The 18962-nt window shown below is 42.0% G+C and overlaps 1 protein-coding gene across 1 annotated transcript in view; it reads left to right on the top strand.

The window, feature by feature from the left end:
* The window catches only part of LLGL2 (LLGL scribble cell polarity complex component 2), a 52028-nt gene that overhangs the window by 1952 nt on the left and 31114 nt on the right, over window positions 1-18962 (top strand). Inside the window, exon 2 of the mRNA XM_050920609.1 lies at window positions 11536-11641. Within this exon, the coding sequence (XP_050776566.1) occupies window positions 11567-11641 (75 nt within the window). The 5' untranslated portion in view covers window positions 11536-11566. The remainder of the gene's footprint in view (window positions 1-11535; window positions 11642-18962) is intronic.

Raw genomic sequence — 18962 nt, 5'->3', positions numbered from 1 at the left:
GAGAAACCTCAGCGCTTTGCTGTAGCTTCCCTAGTTTAATTGTTGATTGATTAGAGTAATTCAGGGTTTACATTTCCCTGAGGCATAAATATAAATATTGGTTTTGTATGTGGGAGTAGGTCGAGTACAGTCATCCGCCCACTTAGTTTTTTCTTCCGGGGCTACCTGGCAGGAGATAAGGGAGCATATAATATTGTGTCCTTAGGCACAGGTAATAATGTAATACATTAAATTGAACAAGCTACTTGCCCTCTGACATTCTAAAATGTCATTGCTGCTAGTAATTTGGCTTTGTAGGTCTTCATCCTTGTTACCTAGGCTCTAAACTTAGATTAAATAGAAATGGTAAATAACTACTTGTTCTTTATCCTTTGGCATGCTCAGTTAGTGCATTTGTGTGTTAATCCCTGCTTTTAATGACTAAATATGGAGTGCGCTCAATTTAATTTTTTCCCCAAACTTGCAGTAAGATTTGTGACAGCTTTTGGAATGCATTTCACATGGTATAGGGCAGGTGTCCTGCAACAACCATTAGGTAGCACAATGGGAATCTATATTCCTGAGTGCAGTTTCATACTGTGCCGCTGACTTCCTGTGTGAGATTGAACAAGTCCTGTAACCGCTCTGCTTCCAGTTCCCCATCTGTAATTGGGTTAATAATACTTCACTTCTGTTTGATGTGGCTTAGGCCTGGTCTGTATTTAAAACTTAGGTTGTCGACACTGATACAGCGCTCAGCGGTGTGAAAAATCCACACCTGGAGCGCCATAGCTGTGCTGACCTAGCCCCTTGTATAGACACAGCACTGCCACTTTAGCGCTAAAATGTTAGTTATTCAGGGATGTGAAAACACATACTCCTGAGCGACAAAAGTTTTAGTGCTGAAAAGCACCAATATAGACAGTGCTTTATTGCCGGAAGCCACACTCCCGGTGATAAAACTACCACCCCTCATTCGGGGTGGTTATTTTTTATCCACGAGAGAGCTCTCCCCGCAGTGATAAAGCATGACTACACTGCCCCTGTCACAGCACTGTCATGGCCGCACTGTAATATGGGCAGTGTAGACCTATCCACAGCTAGGTAAGGGGAAGAAAGCTCCCACCAACCTTGCTATCTTTCCTATAAGGACGTGAAAAGTCCCTTCTGTTGCTGTAATCTGCATCTATATTATGAGGTTACAGCCGCCTAACTACAGTGCCATGGATATGTGGCTGTAGCATCATAGTGTAGACATGGCCATAATGTTTGTAAAGCAGTTAGAGATTCTCTGATGCATATATATATATATATATATATATATTAGTGTTACTAGAGTAGAGCCCTTCAAGTAAATTTCTCAGATTAGATTTCTGAAGTAGATAACAGTACAAAAAGCTTTATGCTCATATGAAGGGTAGGATATGTGGCAAGGGGAGAATGAGTGAAATACCAATAACTGAAAACCCTTGAATTGTGATCCAGCCACTGACAACCTTACCCTCTGTGTAGCCAACTGAGAACGCATCAGCCAATAGGAATGCTATGACTGACAGAGCCCAGGATGACGCTGAGTACCAGAGGCAGGGTGTTTGGTGAAATGCCCTGGGCTGTTGAACTTCTTGCTTCTGGAAATCAGGATATGCACATCTCACCTTTTACTTTCCAATGTAAGGCTGACCTCTTTGTAGATCAGCTTTTCCCTCTCCCTACAAAAGACTACAGGTGATGTCTCCCACCTTCCTACATCTTACACGGCATGATTCCTAGAAACACAATCTTGCCAAAGAAAGAGCAAAGATGGTCCATATGTACAGTGATTTTTTTTCTCAATCTGTGCAGATTGCCCAGATATTATGGTGATAGGCTTTCTATGCATACATAGACAGAACTATGTACTTGATCTTCAGAATATTTACAAGATTCCTTCAGCCATGTTGTATGCAGTGTTGTAGCTATGTTGGTCCAAGAAGATTAGAGACACAAGATGAGTGAGGCAGTAACTTTTATTGGACCAACTTCTCTTGGTGAGAGATAAGCTTTCTAGCTTACAGAGCTCTTATTCGGGTCTGAGAGACCATTCAAAGTGAAATGGCTTGTTAACATCTTTCCAGACATAAGGGGAAAATGGGGAAGAGAAAAGAGTGGGAGGGGGCCACTAAAATGGGTTACAGATTTTGGTAATAAACTGTAAATCCAGTGTCTGGTCTGTCCATGATTCTTAGGGTATGGCTACACTTGGAGATGTGCAGCGCTGGGAGTTACAGCTGTGTTCGTACCAGCGCTGCAGTGTGGCCGCATTTGCAGCGCTGTTGGGAATGATGCATTATGGGCAGCTATCCCAGCGTTCAAGTGGCTGCAACATGCTTTTCAAAAGAGGAGGGTGGGGTGGAGTGTGACAGGGAGCGTGGGGGAGACAGAGTGGATTTTTGGAGCTGACACTGTTCTCAGCTCCCTGCCTTGCAAGTTCTAAGGACTGGAAGATACACAGTGCCTATCTTCAATCATTTTAAAAGTTTTGACCTTTTCCGTCACCTGTCTCTTATTCACTAAATGCAAATTATGCACTCCTAAATAGCCTTTAGACCACATAAGCAGCTGCTCAACACAGACTACCCCCTCCCCTCTCTCCTCAAGCAAACAGCTGTGAACATTCCAAAGCAATTCCCCTGCCTCCGCTCGCTCGCTGGAGCAAAGAGCAGCTGTGTTTGTTTTTTAGCTAAGTAGCTATGGGGAGATCGGAGTTCAGCCATTCTTCCGGTTTGTTGTGGACAGGAATTCTGGGATACTTCCTAATACCCTGGAGGCCAATAACAGCGCTTTTGGTGGCCACACTTGATGAGCAGCGCTGCATCACCAGCGCTGGAATCGCTACACCCCAAGCAGACCAGGTGTACAGCCAGTGCTGCAGCCAGGGAGTTGCAGCGCTGGCTGTGCTTTGCAAATGTGGACACAGAGTGAGTTGCAGTGCTGTAACCCCATCACCAGCGCTGCAACTCTCCAGTGTAGCCAAGCCCTTTGTATCTAGCCAAATTACAAATGTAAGTTCCTGGATTCATCTTTTGAAAGTATTGTGTGGGTTTTCTTTGAGGATGAGGACTGTGAGTTCAGATATAGAGTGATCGCTTTGTGAAAAGTGATTTGGTGTTTTTTGTCTTATCGTTTTTCTGTGAGAGTTCATTTGAGAGCATGACTGTTTGGTTTCATCCATGTTGTTGGGGCATTTAGTGAATTGGATGAGGTGCCATATGTTGTGATAGGCATGTGTAGGACCTATGGATCATGAAAAATGTGATGGGGGGGTGTTGACCATCGTAGCATTGGAGATATGTCTAGAGGTTTTGCATCTGTTCTGGCAGAGTCTGGTGTTGCTTTTAGTTCATGTGTCTTGGTCTGTGGGGAGCTTGTTTCTGATGGTGAGCTTAGAGAGATTTGGGTGGTGTTTGAAGGCCAGATGAGTGGGATCAGGAAAGATTTCTTTCAGGGTTTTGTCCCCATTGAGTATGGGATATAACGTTTGATACCCTGTATGGGTTGCACGGTAGGGTGTGGTGTGTGTGTGTGTGTGTGTGTGTGTGTGTATGTATATATATATATATATATAATATGAGGATTTAAGTCATCAGCAAGTAGTTAGAATTTTCTTCTACATCTTTCCTTTTGGTGCTGCTGTGGTAATAAGGGGCCTTTTTGATGTCCTTCTCAATAGACCCACCATATTTCTGGCCTAAAAACGTTATTGCAATCAAGATACCGTATCTTCCTCCTTTCCTTGAGTCATCCATTTTATTGGGAGAGTGTACCAAGAGCTCTGCATCACATCCAGTCAATTTCTCTTCATAACATACTTTTCAAAAGAAAAGGCTTTTCTGTGCTACAGCATTTTGAAACCTCATGTATTCCAGTATTACCGTGACATAGAGGATACAAAGGAAGCTTAATACAAGAGGTTTGGACAGTATTTCTGGACTCAGAAGGATTTGGCAGTTTTTAGTAGGTTTTAGCACTGTGCTGTGGTAGTGTATGAACTTGCATGATTGACTTGAACATTTTTCCTTTACCTTTCAAGATTGCCTGAGGAACCCATCTTGGAAGCTTCAAACCTCGTCATGTGTATGTGTGTGTGGTGAGAGAGTAGAGGATAGAGCACTGCCTGCTGTTGCGTTTAATAACTGTTAGGTTATACTTTTGACTGTTTAACTTCTGCAGAATCATAGAAGTTAAAGTAGACTTGGATGGGAGAACCTGTCGAATCCTTCAGTCCTTCTCCTTGCTATGCAGAATTGTTCTTTACAAGACACTTCTTAGTGTGTTGTCCAGGTTTTTAAAAACCTGGACAAGTAATGGGTCTCTATCGCTTGAGTTTTTCTTGCAGTCTAATAGATTTCACTTCCAGTAAAGTTTTCCTGATATTCAACCTAAAATATCTCTCCTTTGACTTAGGCCTGGTCTACACTGGGAGTGGGTGGGAATCGATCTAAGTTATGCAACTTCAGCTAAGTGAATAATGTAGCTGAAGTCGACGTACTTAGTCCTACTCACCACGGTGTCTTCACTGTGGTGAGTTGTCTGCTGCTGCTCCCCTATCAACTCCACCTGCGCCTCTCGCGGCGGTGGAGTACAGGAGTCGAAAAGAGAGCGGTTGGGGGTCGAAGACACGATAAATCGACCTCTGCTGGATCAATCGCTACCTGTAAATCCAGCAGGTAGTGTAGACATACACTGACCACTACTGGATTAAATATCTTGTTGGAAGGTGGTCTGGAAAATCCCTGCCTTGTGTCAAAGACTTGTAGGCTAGAGTGGCATCTCTGAGATCTCCAAGCTCTTTACATTCTGCAACTGTTCCTTTATTCAGACCTCTTTGCTGCTTTGTAATACTGCAGAAGAGTGGACAGACAGTATCTCACTTGGCAACCAGTTGTTGCTGTAGCAACTTGGATAAATTGTAGCAGAGAGGATAAAAACAGATGGGTTTTTTAAAGTTTTTATTTAAATTGGATTTTTTATGTAAATTTAAATAGGTTTATTTTAAAAAAGAAATCTATTTGAAACTATGACAATGTATGTTAAGGCCTAAATTTATTCTAATCTATGATCTACTAGTTCTAAAATCTTGAAGGACATTGTTTCTCATCACCATCAGTTCATTTCACTAACTAAAGGTACTGCTTCCGTTGTTTAATAAATCAGTTTTAAATGCAAAACATGTTTTGCTAAACTCTTTTATGTATTCAGCACATTTAAAGTAGATTTATTTACTTCATTAACCAACTTTGAAATGCTATGGGGTTTCTGGCATTTTTAATTGGATTTGAATTCTCATCCAAATAGAGCTTGACCCAAAGTGCAGGTAAATAAATTAGTCATCTAGTAAATAAATGCATTATTCACCATTTTCTAACATAATAAGATGTAAAAATTAAGAATCTGAATAAATCTAAATTAAGCTATATGGTTGCTTAAATAAATGGATATACATACAATATATCTTCCTGGTTTGCAATAAGAAGCCCCATGTTTAGTGTAAAGGCTATATTTAGTTGCAATTCCATCATGTTTTTATGGTTGATTCTCATTAATTGATAACTATTCTTTAGGACACGAAGTACAAAAGAAAAACAATTAAAATCAATGATTTAAATCAAGGTTTCCTGCTTACTGATTGAGTTCATTATTAAAATCGGTTATTTAAATTGTTTTGATTTAAATCAATCCGCCCTGAATTTAGATGGTAGCAGTGCCAGTGATGACAATTGGAGTTTTAGAATACAGCAAGGGTTTGTATAATCAAATTATATTGATCCTTTTTCCATGCTAAAAAGTGGGAAATGGTGTGCTTAAGTTCAGTAACCATTTCACACTTGACCATCTCTTGCAGATTTTATTATCTATGCCTGGAGAGTTGAGCTTCCTTAAACACAGTAAACTTAAACATTGGTAGCTGAGTGCAGCTCTCTTGCCCTCTAATGTTAAGAGATTCTTTTAGAGATAAGGAGTAGCTCTCTACGGCATTTGCTGTGCTGACCTGGCGTTCATATGTTAGTAGTCCAAAGCTCTGTAAAGACAGAATGGGTGCTCACAACAGCATGTGAATTAAGTGGGTAAGCATTGTAGAGAAACTGACAGATAGAAAGGTGAAGTGACTTGCCCAAGGTCACATCAAGTCAATGGCAGAATTGGGAATAGAATTTACACCTCCTAACTTGCAGTCTGGTTCTCTTTTCTTCTGGGCATGCTCCCACTCTAGGAGAATATTACTTACAATGGTCTATCTTCTCTTTGAATTTCCCTCCCAATAAACCACCCCTAGAGTCTATCTCAGAAGTCATTCAACCAGATTTAAACTTTTTTTTTTTTTTAAAGGGGGCCACATACACCATCTGAATCTCTGGAATTTTGAGATGCATAGAACTGTCATTAGGTGCTGGAACTTCTAGAAGAAATCGGCACCTTTATTACAGTGGTGATCATGAAAACCTGGTCTCAGGCATATCTACCCAAACTCTTAGACTGTTGTTCCTGTTCATGCAGTCGCATCGATGGGGCATGTTTGCGTTAGCCTTTCTTCCTAAACATCCCAGCACTTCTACCACAATTGTGAACAATGGCAGAACTGCTAGTGTAGACTGGCTGTTGTCCTCTAGCCTTGCTGAGAGAGAGTCTACTGTAGCATTCCCACTATTGCTACCACTGCAGAGCTGTATTGGTCCTAGGAGCACTGGGAAACTTCTGGTGTTGTAGAGAATGTCTCGTATAGATGAGACCTTGTTGGCAGTTGTTGCGATAAGAGATGTACCCTCACTGCTTCCTTACTGCTTCTTGACCCCACCCACCATACATCCCGCATTGAGGGACCTTGCAGACTGTATGTTATGTGCTAACCAATTCCCAAATACCAGCGTCCCCCTATACTCTGTATGTTGCCCCCAATGACCAACAACTGACGCTTTGAACTCTTTGTATCATTTTTATTTAAACATTCTCTAATAAACTTTTAAATCCTTGTGGTGTAAACAAAGCTTGGCTGGGGAGAAGGCTTGCTGCTGCTTATCTTTTTTTAACAGGAACAATGCCTTACTGTTAGATGCATAGATAGAAATCTCACATGGGAGGATCCCTTTAGGGAAGGGGGAGGAGGGGGGAGAGGGGAAAGAACAACAAGCAGGAGACCTGAAGCCTTGAAATCTCTAAATGGTCTTGGTATGCCCTGGCCTGGAGCATGTTATTTGCCAACCTTTGAATTGTTGACAAGGGGAGAAGTTGGAAGGGCGACTTAACCTGAACAAAGGCTGTTTGGGAAGTGTACTCTCTCCCCTGTTCTACACCCCATCCTGTGTGCTCTGAGTAAACACGCATGTAAATTGCATATGAGCATTCTGGCTTCTTCACTTAAGTATCAGCCTGTTTTGAACCATGTGGCATATGTGCCTACTGTGAATTTTTGGCATCTAAAAGTCTATGTTTGATGCTAATAGCTGTTTGAGTGTCTGTACTGAGTGGAAACCGGATCTTCTCACAGCTCGGACTCTCCCTGCCATACTGTGTGAACAATGAAGAGTAATAGCCTTGTGGCTGAGTCTAATTGAACTCAGCGGAGGAGGGCATCTCATAATATTTGTCTGAGCATAGAGCCAGGGACGCTAAAGGAGCTAGCTTTAAGTAGCCCATTATGAGCCTGGCTGCAAGGTGGTTTGTCTGTCACATGTTATGTTTCAACTTGTTCACAGTCAGGATGGACTGGAATCTGGGGTATTATTGCCTGCAGATGGACTGACCTCAGATTCTCTTCAGCTGAGAGGCAGACTTTACCCAGAGAAGATGTAGTGCTGCTAATGAGCACATAGCTTCTGGTAAGAGGCTGATCTTGCATTTTCTTGTAGGCTTTAATGCCCTGCAAAATAGAACAGCGTCAACTCCACACAAAGCAGACATGGCTTCAGAGGCTCCACTCTGGCTACTAGTGGCCACAGCTACTACCACATGCTGTCTGCAGTGAAGGGTATTCGTGTCCATGTTCTGTAATTGCTGAGCACATTTGGCTGCAGTTTTATGTAAGACATCAGAGAAGGGCATTTGTGAGAGAAATTGGGGTGGCAAAAAGAAATTGTGCACCTGGGAGAAAAGATGATGCAGATTATGTGGAATTGTCATTCTTTTTGGCAAATCTCCTTTGACTGCAGTGTGCATCACTTTGCAAAGTGATGTACCTTGGTGCCAGTTGCTGTTAGATTCCTTGATGCCAACTATTATTAAGTTCCTTAGTCGGTTTAACAGGTCAGTGTGGGCTGGATTGTGAATGCTACCTCTCTTGGCATAAGCATGTATAAGCAGCATGTGTTGCGATTAATCATTCCTAAATTTTGTTACAGGACCTGGGCAGCTGTATTTATCTGTCCTTTCAAAAGAGCCCCCTCTTTCCTTTGCCTTCTTGCCTTTGTTTACTGTGAGTATTTGTCTGTGCTGCCTTGTTGGCACATGGAAGTCTCCTTTCCCCATACTTGTAAAACCAGTTACTTTGAACTAGTTACTTGAAGTTTCTGTGTGGGTTTTCCTTGTTTCACTGGCCCAGGATATTGATTGCCAGAGACACGCCCTTTCCCATTTTTACTTTCCCTGTCTGGCTAAGGCCAAAGTTACTGCATATGGGTGTGATACTCTTTCCTTGCATAGCACAACAGGTTGTCACTTCTACAGCAGCTTCTCACTTCTTAGTATATGCGCAATGTGCCTTAGAGGCACCAGGATTCATCACCCAGTTTGGTCCAATGTTTGGATAATTAGCTTCTCTGTCTTGGGTACTGAAAGGGAGTGCAAGGTGAACGCTGATCCATAAAAACAGCAAAGAGTCCTGTGGTACCTTATAGACTAACAAACGTTTTGGAGCATGAGCTTTTGTGGGTGAATACCCACTTCGTCAGATGCATCTGATGAAGTGGGTATTCACCCACGAAAGCTCATGCTTCAAAAGACTGTTAGTCTATAAGGTGCCACAGGACTCTTTGCTGCTTTTACAGATCCAGACTAACACGGCTACCCCTCTGATACTTGACACCATGCAAGGCGCTGATTCATAGAGAGATCCATGTAGTGAGATGTTAGACTCTTCTCTGAGAATTGTATCATGCAAACCTGGTGAAAGGATTTGTTACATGGGCTCTAATCTTAGATTTATCTGGTGGTTTTCAGATCACCTTGCAGAGACTTTGTTTTTTAAACGTGTTCCTGTTTTTTGGCTATGCTCCTCTCCCCTTTTATTTTGATATTCCCTGCCATCAAGGTTTCTGTATCAGACAGCTAGGCACCATTTCTTCACACCTGCTAGTGCTCTGATGGCATGCAAATATACCAAGCAGCTCAGGTTTACTCTCCCCTCTCTGCTAGTGAGGAATGGATAGGGAAGAAAGCATGCAGCAATGACAGTTGAAAAGCTGTATGCTTTGTAGTTGTAGCTGTGTTGGTTACAGGTTGTTAGAGAGACGAGTTGTGTGAGGAAATATCTTTTATTGGATCAACTTCATGTTGGGGTGACAGATGAGCTTTCGAGCCACAGAGCTCCTCTTCAGGTCTGGGAAAGGTGCTCCCAGTGTCACAGCAAAATGCAAGGTGGAACAGATTGTTTTGCATAAGTAGTTAGCTCATATTGTAAGGGACCATTAAAGGAAAGCTGATGATTAGGTGGTACCTGCTGATATCTCTAGGTACTGGGAGAGCAAGGAGATCATGGTGGGTTCCTCTCTTTTTGTTTGTGCACCTGAAAATGTATTGTGTGCTTGATTATAGAGATGTTGCAGGCTGAGCTCTGGGATTGTTCTGGGGCTAATTGCTATAACCCTGACTTTCAGAAGTGCTGAGCACCCATAACTCCACTGAAGTCAGTAGAAAAGAGGTGCAGGTCCTTGGCATCTCTGAAAATCAGACCAGATATTGCTGTAATAGTAATGATGCTCTGAGTTATTCATGGACTATCTCAGCCTGCTAAGCTCCTGTCAGAATCTTACTGATACATCTGCCTGATCCATCCCTTTGCTCCCTCCTTCCTTAACCAATCCAAATGGTGCTCCACCCAAACCAACCTTCTACATGCTAGTAACACTGAAGTATCCTACTGTCTAGTGCCAAGTGTAGGTGCAAACCCAGGTCTGTACATTGGGATTACACCTTAATATCTGACATGAAGAAAAGACAGAGCTGTTCACTCACCAGAACTTGCTGATTTTGTCAGTTTTGTATTTTCAGTTTGCTGTTTAAATTTTCATTTCTGCTGGCCTTGCTGGGAGGTATAATAAAAACCCTGCAGGAATGACTGTCTGATTTATGGCCTTTGGTTGATGACCTCATTATTGACAAGAATGCAGAGATGGATTCCCACTTGTTTGTATGGATGTGGGGTAATAGAAGCACCAAGAGGCTGCGAAGCTTTCTGCTCCTTCTCAGAGCTCATTGTGGGTGGACAGTACTTTCAATTACTCGTCCAGGCCAGTGATTTGAGTCAAATGTCCCAGGCCCCATGTAATCTGGGGCACAGATATAAAAAATAACTCTTCTTCCTGGCAAGTTCTGACATTCATTTTAAACTTTCTGGAAACTATCGCTCTATAAATTCCCACCTTGCTCCACATATGTACACACCCCTTCCTTGGGAAAAGTCCACACCCTAGGTCTGAATCTTCAAGTTCTACCCATTTGCCATACTCCTTTCAGCCCTGGAGAGACACATACGGTGCTACTTTTGCAGCACTGGCTGAATCCTAGAATCCATATCCTGCTGTCCCAAGTGTTGTTGCTGGTATGCTAGGGCAGGGCTTTTTATTTCTGCATTAGGTGCTCTGAGTGGATCATCAAGTTTTTGTGAAATGGTAGAATTACAAGGTACAGAAAACTATACTCTCTTGTAGCACTGCACTGAGGGACAGGTGCACTGTTCTCTTCCCCCTTCTCCCTTAGTAGAGGATTAAGCTTGATGTTTTACAAAAACAGGTTAATAATGAACCTAACTACATTCCAGGCAACACCAGCTCCTTATGCTATACCCGTAATGCCAGCCTAAAATGTTTACTTTCCCCTCCTCAGCTCAGTAGCCATAGGACTATCTGGGGTAAAAACTGATACTAGTCTATGTTGCCACCAACTCTGGAAGTTAGGTGGCTTTTTGAACTGGTTTCTTTAAACATTTATCTGACTACTGTAATGTCCTTTTGCGTTCTGTCACTTGTCATCTTTCTTGGACAAGGTCAGGTGAAGAGATTTAAAAAAATAAGTGGCAAAGTGTAAACTGCATTGTTTGTTTTTAAAAGCCGCGGGGATTCTAGAATTGAGCAGCATGAAAAAGGGATTATGCAAACTACATCCTACTATCTGGGATAATGTGCTGCAGTGGTGTTGTTTTCGTCCCTGTTAAACACCCCCCTCTCCCCGCGCTTATAGCTGTGCTGTCTTGTTCTGGCCTGATGAATGCCGTGTTACTTGCTGAAACAAAATAAAGTACCCAATTCAGATATATTTTTTACACTCTAAAATCCCACTCGTTTAAACATAGTTTTGCTTTTTTACTAGGTTTCTGGTGCCAGGTGGTTAAAGAAGGAAAATGAGAAGGTTTCTGAGACACGGACATGATCCTGTAAGAGAGAGGCTCAGGCGTGACCTTTTCCAGTTTAACAAGGTATGGTGGGCTCTTCAAATGAGCTTTACGAGAAACAAGCAGGAAAGAGCAAATCTGTCCATAGTCACTGAAGAGAGAGGAGGGAAGGTTCATTCAGGTATGTATGGAAAAGCTAGCTACAACAGAGGTAGATTGCCCTTGTATTTGGTAAATCAAAGCTGGAGTTTTTTTGCCGTCCCTCTGATACAAACATGTTTGTATGTGTGCATGTCTTAAACTCACAGGCCATTCCTGGGCTTTAGGATACCACATTCTTGGTTTTAGGTCTGTGGTTCACGAGAAAACAGATTACTAACATTTTCTCTTTGAGGGAGTGAGGAAATTATTTCAATGTGACTATAGTCCTGCTGTGACTAATACATAGGACTTACACAGTATTTTGTGTCTTTAAAGTGCTACACATGTTCTCAAACACCTCTATGGAGGAAGTAAATACACCACTACCTCGATATAACACCACCCAATATAACACGAATTTGGATATAACACGGTAAAGCAGTGCTCCGGGGAGCAGGGCTGTGCTCTCCGGTGGATCAAAGCAAATTCAATATAACATGGTTTCACCTATAATGCAGTAAGATTTTTTGGCTGCCAAGGACAGCGTTATTTCGAGGTAGAGATGTATTATTCCTGTTGTACCAATGGCGTGGCCTGGAAAAGACTGAGACAGAAGCTGTGACTTGGCTGAAGCCACTGAGAGTGTTTGTCAGAGCCACGATTAGATTTTAGGAGTCCTGTTCTCAGGCCATACTTCAGTTGGTTAATGCAAAAGTGAGTATATGGGATTCAAATGGAGGAGGTTACAAAGGCAGCTCTTGTGGCAAATGTGATTGTGCTGTTGTCCTGCCAGTTCTGAATCCATACATCCAAGTTTTTGTGGAGGTTCCATTCTCTGCAAACAGGGAACAGCTGTGTCTGAGCACTGGTATCCACCCAGCCCTTGGAGAGTTCTGTTTAGTTAGGCTATGGCTATACTGGCACTCTACAGCACTGCAACTTTCTCACTCGGGGGTTTGAAAAAACACCCCCCGAGCGCAGCAAGTTACAGTGCTCTAAAGCGCCAGTGTAAACAGTGCCCCAGTGCTGTAAGTTAATCCCCACGGGGAGGTGGAGTACCTGCAGCGCTGGGAGAGCTCTCTCCCAACGCTGGTGCCGCGACCACACTCGCACTTCAAAGTGCTGCTGCGGGAGCACTCCTGTGGCAGCGCTCTGGAGTTTTGAGTGTAGTGACGGCCTTAGGGAACATTTGTCTTTTTGCCTGATTGTAAAGTGCCTAGCATACCTTCACTGCTATATAATCTTTTTCTGCTTTATATGATGCTTTCTGACTTTAGTGGTGGTATTTGATTCAGTCCTACAAAGGAAAATGCGATATTTACAAGATGGTGACTTTCTGTCTAAGACACTACTTTTTAGTAATTTATTCTTTGTAATTAGTCACAGTATTTAAGCAAAAATGACCCCTTATACACTCTTCTTTGTTAGCAAGGGATTGATTGGAAACACTTATTGCTAGGAGAATCTATAGTTTGCTTTTCTAGCAAGGAATCCTTTGTCATTTTTTTACACTCTTTTCCAGCAAAGATATGGCTCTAAATCATGTCGTCTTCCGTTATTGCCTGTAGAGCGATAATAGAAAGGGTTTCAGAGAAGCAAACTTTAGATATAATGGAGACTGCCATAAGACTGGCAGTTCCTAAAAGGTCAGACTTAGGTTCTGGCATGTCAAAGGTTATGGCTTTGAGGAGCCAAGAAGTTAATGTTTTCTGTTGCTAGGGAATGGTCCTTGTTAAACATGCAACATGAAGGTGGAGCTTCATGATCACTTAAATTCCTGTTCTTTAGCACTTTCATTAATTTATTCTTCAAAAGTCCTCAGATATAATGCTGGATAAGAACTGGTCTGGGAAGGGACTAGTAACAGCTTAGATTCTTTATCTAATTTCAGTTGGGAGTCTATAGTATCCCGTCAGTGCAGTCAGGTTGCATCTCTTATGTCTGTTAATCATATTTGTTTAGTACTACACATGTTGCTTGTGAGAGCTAATAGTGTGTAACGTAAAATCTGGTTATAAGACACAAGCTATTCCCACCATAATTCTCTTATTGCCCATTCTTGTATAAAGGTTAAACACGAATCCATTTTGTACATCTAAGTTCATAGTGCTACTTATATTAGTGGGATATGCTGATGCATTAACTACAAGTAAGACTATGTCTACACAGCAGCTGGGAGGGTGCTTCCCGGTGCCAGCAGACAGACATGCACTAGCTCTGCCTCAACTAACATGCTAAAAATACTAGTATCACTTTGGTGGCAGGGGCTAGCTGCCTGAGTACAATCCAACCCCCTGAGGATGTACTTTCTTGGCTAACCCATGCTGCTGCAGCCACATTGCTGACCTTAGTGCACTAACTTGAGCAGAGCTAGTGCATATCTGCTTATCAGTGCTGGAAAGCACCCTCCCCAGCACCCTCTGTAAACCTGGCTGTTCTAACAGATTTGTACTACAAAAATAAACAGGAGCACTCCAGTGAATAAAGAGAACAACTTCTTCTCTTGGGCCTGAGATGTATCCTCCTCCTTCCCTGTTACAGAGCTTGTCATTCTATCAGTATGGGCACAAATTAGTCCTCAGTTTGTCTAACTTCTCTCCATGCGGGGATATATGTGCAGTACATCAAAAGCTGAGTAGTGTAACTACTGACTGATGAGTAAAAGCAGCAAAGAATCCTGTGGTACCTTACAGACTAACAGACGTTTTGGAGCATGAGCTTTCGTGGGTGAATACCCACTTTGTCGGATGCATGTAGTCACTACATGCATCCGACGAAATGGGTATTCACCCACGAAAGCTCATGCTCCAAAACGTCTGTTAGTCTGTAAGGTGCCACAGGATTCTTTGCTGCTTTTACAGATCCAGACTAACACGGCTACCCCTCTGATACTTCACTGATCAGTGTAAGAGAAAAAATTGAATGGGCAGTAGATAGAATATTGGTGACAAAACTATAATGCCCATATATCCTGGGGCACTGTCTGTTCCTATTTTGCTGACATTAGTATATCAACTGGAAAGCCTAAATTTTGGATGGGAGAGAACAAATTTCTGGGATGTTTCCTTGTACAGCATTTAATTGTTGAGCTGTCCCAGTATCCTCTGATGCAGAAACCAGGCAAATAGACATGGTCCCAGAAAGTACTATCTTCACATTTCCTCAAATGATTCTCCCTCTCCAGTGCTTAGGGGATCTCCACACCTACAGCGTTGTAGTCTTCCAATTAAAATAGCGCTATATATTCTGGGATGCTTTCTCTTCCCTTAAAATTTGTCTTGTGTAGCCAGTCGTCCTTTGAATCCTCCCAGCTAGACAGCTCCAAGAGAGCGCTATTTCATTTGGTGGGATTATTGGACTGTGGCTCTGTACACTGGTCAATATGAATGATTACAGCTATGGGGAGAATTTTTTAAAAAACATTAGCTTTGTCCCCTTCTCCATCCCAGTTTAGCTATATCTCCCTATTGAGGGATTTTTCTCATTTTAGACCTGTATCTAACTGCATCACACATGGACCTGGCTTCTTCTTGCTCTTTGTTCAGTATTGGATGTAAAATTCAGTAGTTCTGATGTTGGTAATTAGCAGTAAATCACTATACCTACATACTCAAGTAATGAATTGGCTATGAGGGTGTAATTCCATTGAAATCAGTGGAGTTGCATCTGCTTATGCCAGCAATGAATTGGGCTACTTTAAGGACATGCCTACTGTTTAACTTGATGTAATTGTTCAGTTGGGATTTTAAGCATTTTAAAGGCTTATGTCTCCCAGCTTGGTTCTCTCACCTCTTCTGTCTGCGCTCCAGAGTTTACCTGTTGTCAAAAATTGAACAACTCAGATAATTTTGAAGGACTGACCCATGCAGCCAGGCTAGTTTTCCAGCCTCGCTTCTATTAAACTCTTGTAACAACATGTGCTCTTTAAATAATTGCCTTCTTACATTCTGTGTGGATGACTTGGCTTTGCATACCTCTCTCTGTATGACCAAGAACTACCTGTACTTGTATATACCTGTTGCAAGAATCTGTTTTTAGCTCAATAGGTAGCACAAAGTGAAAGGTTTGTGTACTTGACAATCTGCTTTTTTAAAAAAAGTTCATTCTGCTTTTAGCATAATATCTGATAAATTTGGCTCAGTCCAAATCCTGCAAAACAAAACATGTTCAGACTGGCACTGTCTGATTAGATGATAGGTAACACATAGGTGAACCAGCCTGTCCTGCAGCTGAGTTGCAACCTGGGTTATAGTAGAAAAGAGAGTACCTCACCCACCTCTTCTTACCACATTGGAAGCATTCTATTTAATTTATGGCAGCGATGTGCACTGCATTTTTCCTTCTCTTCAACCCTCTTGCTAAGTGGTGTGATGGATGGTTGATTTTTAACTTGCTGAATAAGGAACTATGTCAAGCAGATTTAACATCCACCGGCCTCATTGTTGTCTTCAAAGGGAGTATTTAACAAAGATGCAGTTCCTTTATTTTGCATTGTCATAAAATGTCTGAATTGGAGTGCAGGGGAGGGAAAGGAGGAGGAACAGCTATGGACCCAATGCATTCAGCTTCAGTTTGGATTGAATCAGCTGTTTGCCCATTTCTTTCTTGCAGCAAATATAGCTAATGCGAAACACCTCTGTTCACGAATGCTGCTGACACCGGGCTTCCTTCTGCGCTGAACTTGAAACTAGTTTTTGCAGTTTTAGGAAAATGAAAATGAAACTTCCTAGCTCACCTAAAAGGAACAAAAAGGTCACACCAGTACTTTATATGCACCAGTAAAAGGCTCTATTGTACTCTCATCTTCCCTTCCCCCACTAGAGGTTCACCTGCTGAACAGGTTAAAGTACAGGCTGCTGCTTTCATCAGCCAGATATGAATGAGGGAAAACAGGGACAGCCAAACAGCTGCTGCCTTAGTTCTGACTTCACTGTACTATTTGCAAGGAGAGAGAAATCCTCAGAGAGATCTTGGTTAATCAATGGAGAGAAATCTGTATGCAAAGTCACACCCCAGTGCCAAACCTGAACACAGCAACAAACCTGCCACAATGTACTTCCTGCCCTCTTGCCTACACTAGAAATAACAAACAAACCTGGAAATGCACACCCCACACCACTCATTAATGATGCATATTCATTTTATTCATTTTCCCCTCTTTTATCTGTACATTCTCGCATTTAAATTGCAGATGCCTTATCTTGCGTTTGTAAAGCAACAGGCACACCTGCAGTGCTGTAAAAATAAACCCATTAAACTGCAGCTAACAGTTATGCATTTGTGGGCAGGATATTCCCGAATCCTTGACACGCATTAGGATTTTTGTATCTGCAGCTGGGGGAGGGGAAGACACATGACCTGCGTTTCCACTTTTTATGATCAGTGGCAAGCAAGTGTCTGTCTTCCATCCATTTCTTTGCCGTGGGCCTTGAGCTCTATTAAGTGGACCATATTTAGAAACCGAATAGGAAGAATGTGCTGGTAGAATCCTCATAGTTTTATTTTTTGGATCAGGAAAATTGGGGAACAAAGACCACAAAGCTTGTCACTGCTGTTTTAGATGAACAGCATCTAAATGGTCTTCTTTACAACCTCTTTTACAACACACAAATTACTTGTGTTGTATGTAGCACAGATGGAAAAGAGCTGAACTGATTGTAAAGGTCATGGAATCCAGAACGGCATAGCTGTATCTTTTAACTCTTATCGCAAGGTTGAAATGAACCCATGTGATAACCTGTCATTCTAGACAAGATGTAGATATCAGTTTTACCAACAGTTGGAATAATTTCTGTGCCTGGTGCCAGATTATACTTAAAGTTGCAGAAATCCAGGGATAATGCATTTGTGGTACCTAGTGCTGTTTTTAATATGGTAGAATACCACTGAGATGAATCAGCTTGCCTTCTACCTCTATAAATGTGGGTTCAGATGGGACTTATAGCAGTTGTAGCATGAACGTGATTAGCTTAGAGTTGTAGTTGAATGTTACTGCACTCAAGGTTTCCACTGAAGACACCTTGACCGTAGGTGGTATTAAATGGAATTACTGTCTCTCTTGAATCACATGTGAGCAAACTTTACTTAAAAATAAAACTCACAAAGTCCCATTACTGAATAGAATCAGTAAACTGAAGCCTTGTCTACACTATGGGGGGAGATTGATCTAAGTTACGCAACTTCAGCTATATAAATAACATAGCTGAAGTTGACATACTTAGATCTACTTACCGCGGGGTCCGCACTACGCAATGTGGACAGGAGACGCTCTTCCATCAACTCCCCTTGAGCTTCTCGTTCAGGTGGAGTACAAGAGTCAACGAGAGCGATCTGCAGTGGATTTAGCAGGTCTTCTCTAGACCTGCTAAATTGGCTGCCAATGCATTGATCACCACGTGTTCGTGTAGACAAGGCCTTAGTAATTGGGGGAAATGGGAGAGTATTGTATATTGTTTCAAGGTATAGATTTAAATGAAAACTTAGGAAATATCACAGCCCCAAGATGCCACATTACAAGTGATAAGGATTCAGACTATCTTAAGCAGAAAGGAGTATTTGTCCTCAGATAATACTGAGCACCTGTGTAGCTAATTGTACTGTACAGTACTTTATATACAGAATCAATCCACTTTAGGATGCAGCAATGCTTCCTTTCTTTCCTACTGGTATTGGATTAACCAAATTAGGTAATTGAGGGTTGGTAGAAAGTGTTGCAAGGACTCATCAGTGGTCCTTTATTCCAGATTTATTTCCCATGGTTACTCTATGAAGCTAGTCCTGTATCAGGCACTGCTAAGGCCTTTGCTGCCAGACTTGCTCCTTGTGCTGTTGCCCACATTCCTCTTCGAAGGATATGTTTGGATTCCAGGCCATTTGCTACCTAATCTTCAGTAGGTTTAAAAAAGAAGAAAAACACTTGAAATGTTTCCCCCTTCCCTATGGCTCATGGTACCTCTTTTGAACCCTTGATCACCTCACAAACAGAGGAAACTGACTGTACACAAAGTACACAGAATAAACAAATGAGAGAATGGGAGAGCTCTTCAGTTTGAGATGGAGGCCCCATCTACTAGAAAAGGTTTGTGTGTATGTATACTATACCAGCAAGAATGCTAAAGGAAATGCAGCTTATACCAGCAAAAGCATTCTTGCTAGTATAGTTTATGCCAGTTCCCTGACCTCAGAAAGGACCTTTTTGCCGGTATGATTGCATGTTCACTAGATCTTTTACCAGCTCCGCTATATCTGTTAGGGGTGGGATTTC

Source organism: Gopherus flavomarginatus, chromosome 12 (assembly GCF_025201925.1).
Source record: "Gopherus flavomarginatus isolate rGopFla2 chromosome 12, rGopFla2.mat.asm, whole genome shotgun sequence".
In the NCBI taxonomy this organism is placed as follows: domain Eukaryota; kingdom Metazoa; phylum Chordata; order Testudines; family Testudinidae; genus Gopherus; species Gopherus flavomarginatus.
Note: the sequence above shows the minus strand (reverse complement) of the source record. Positions and strands in the feature narration are given on the sequence as shown.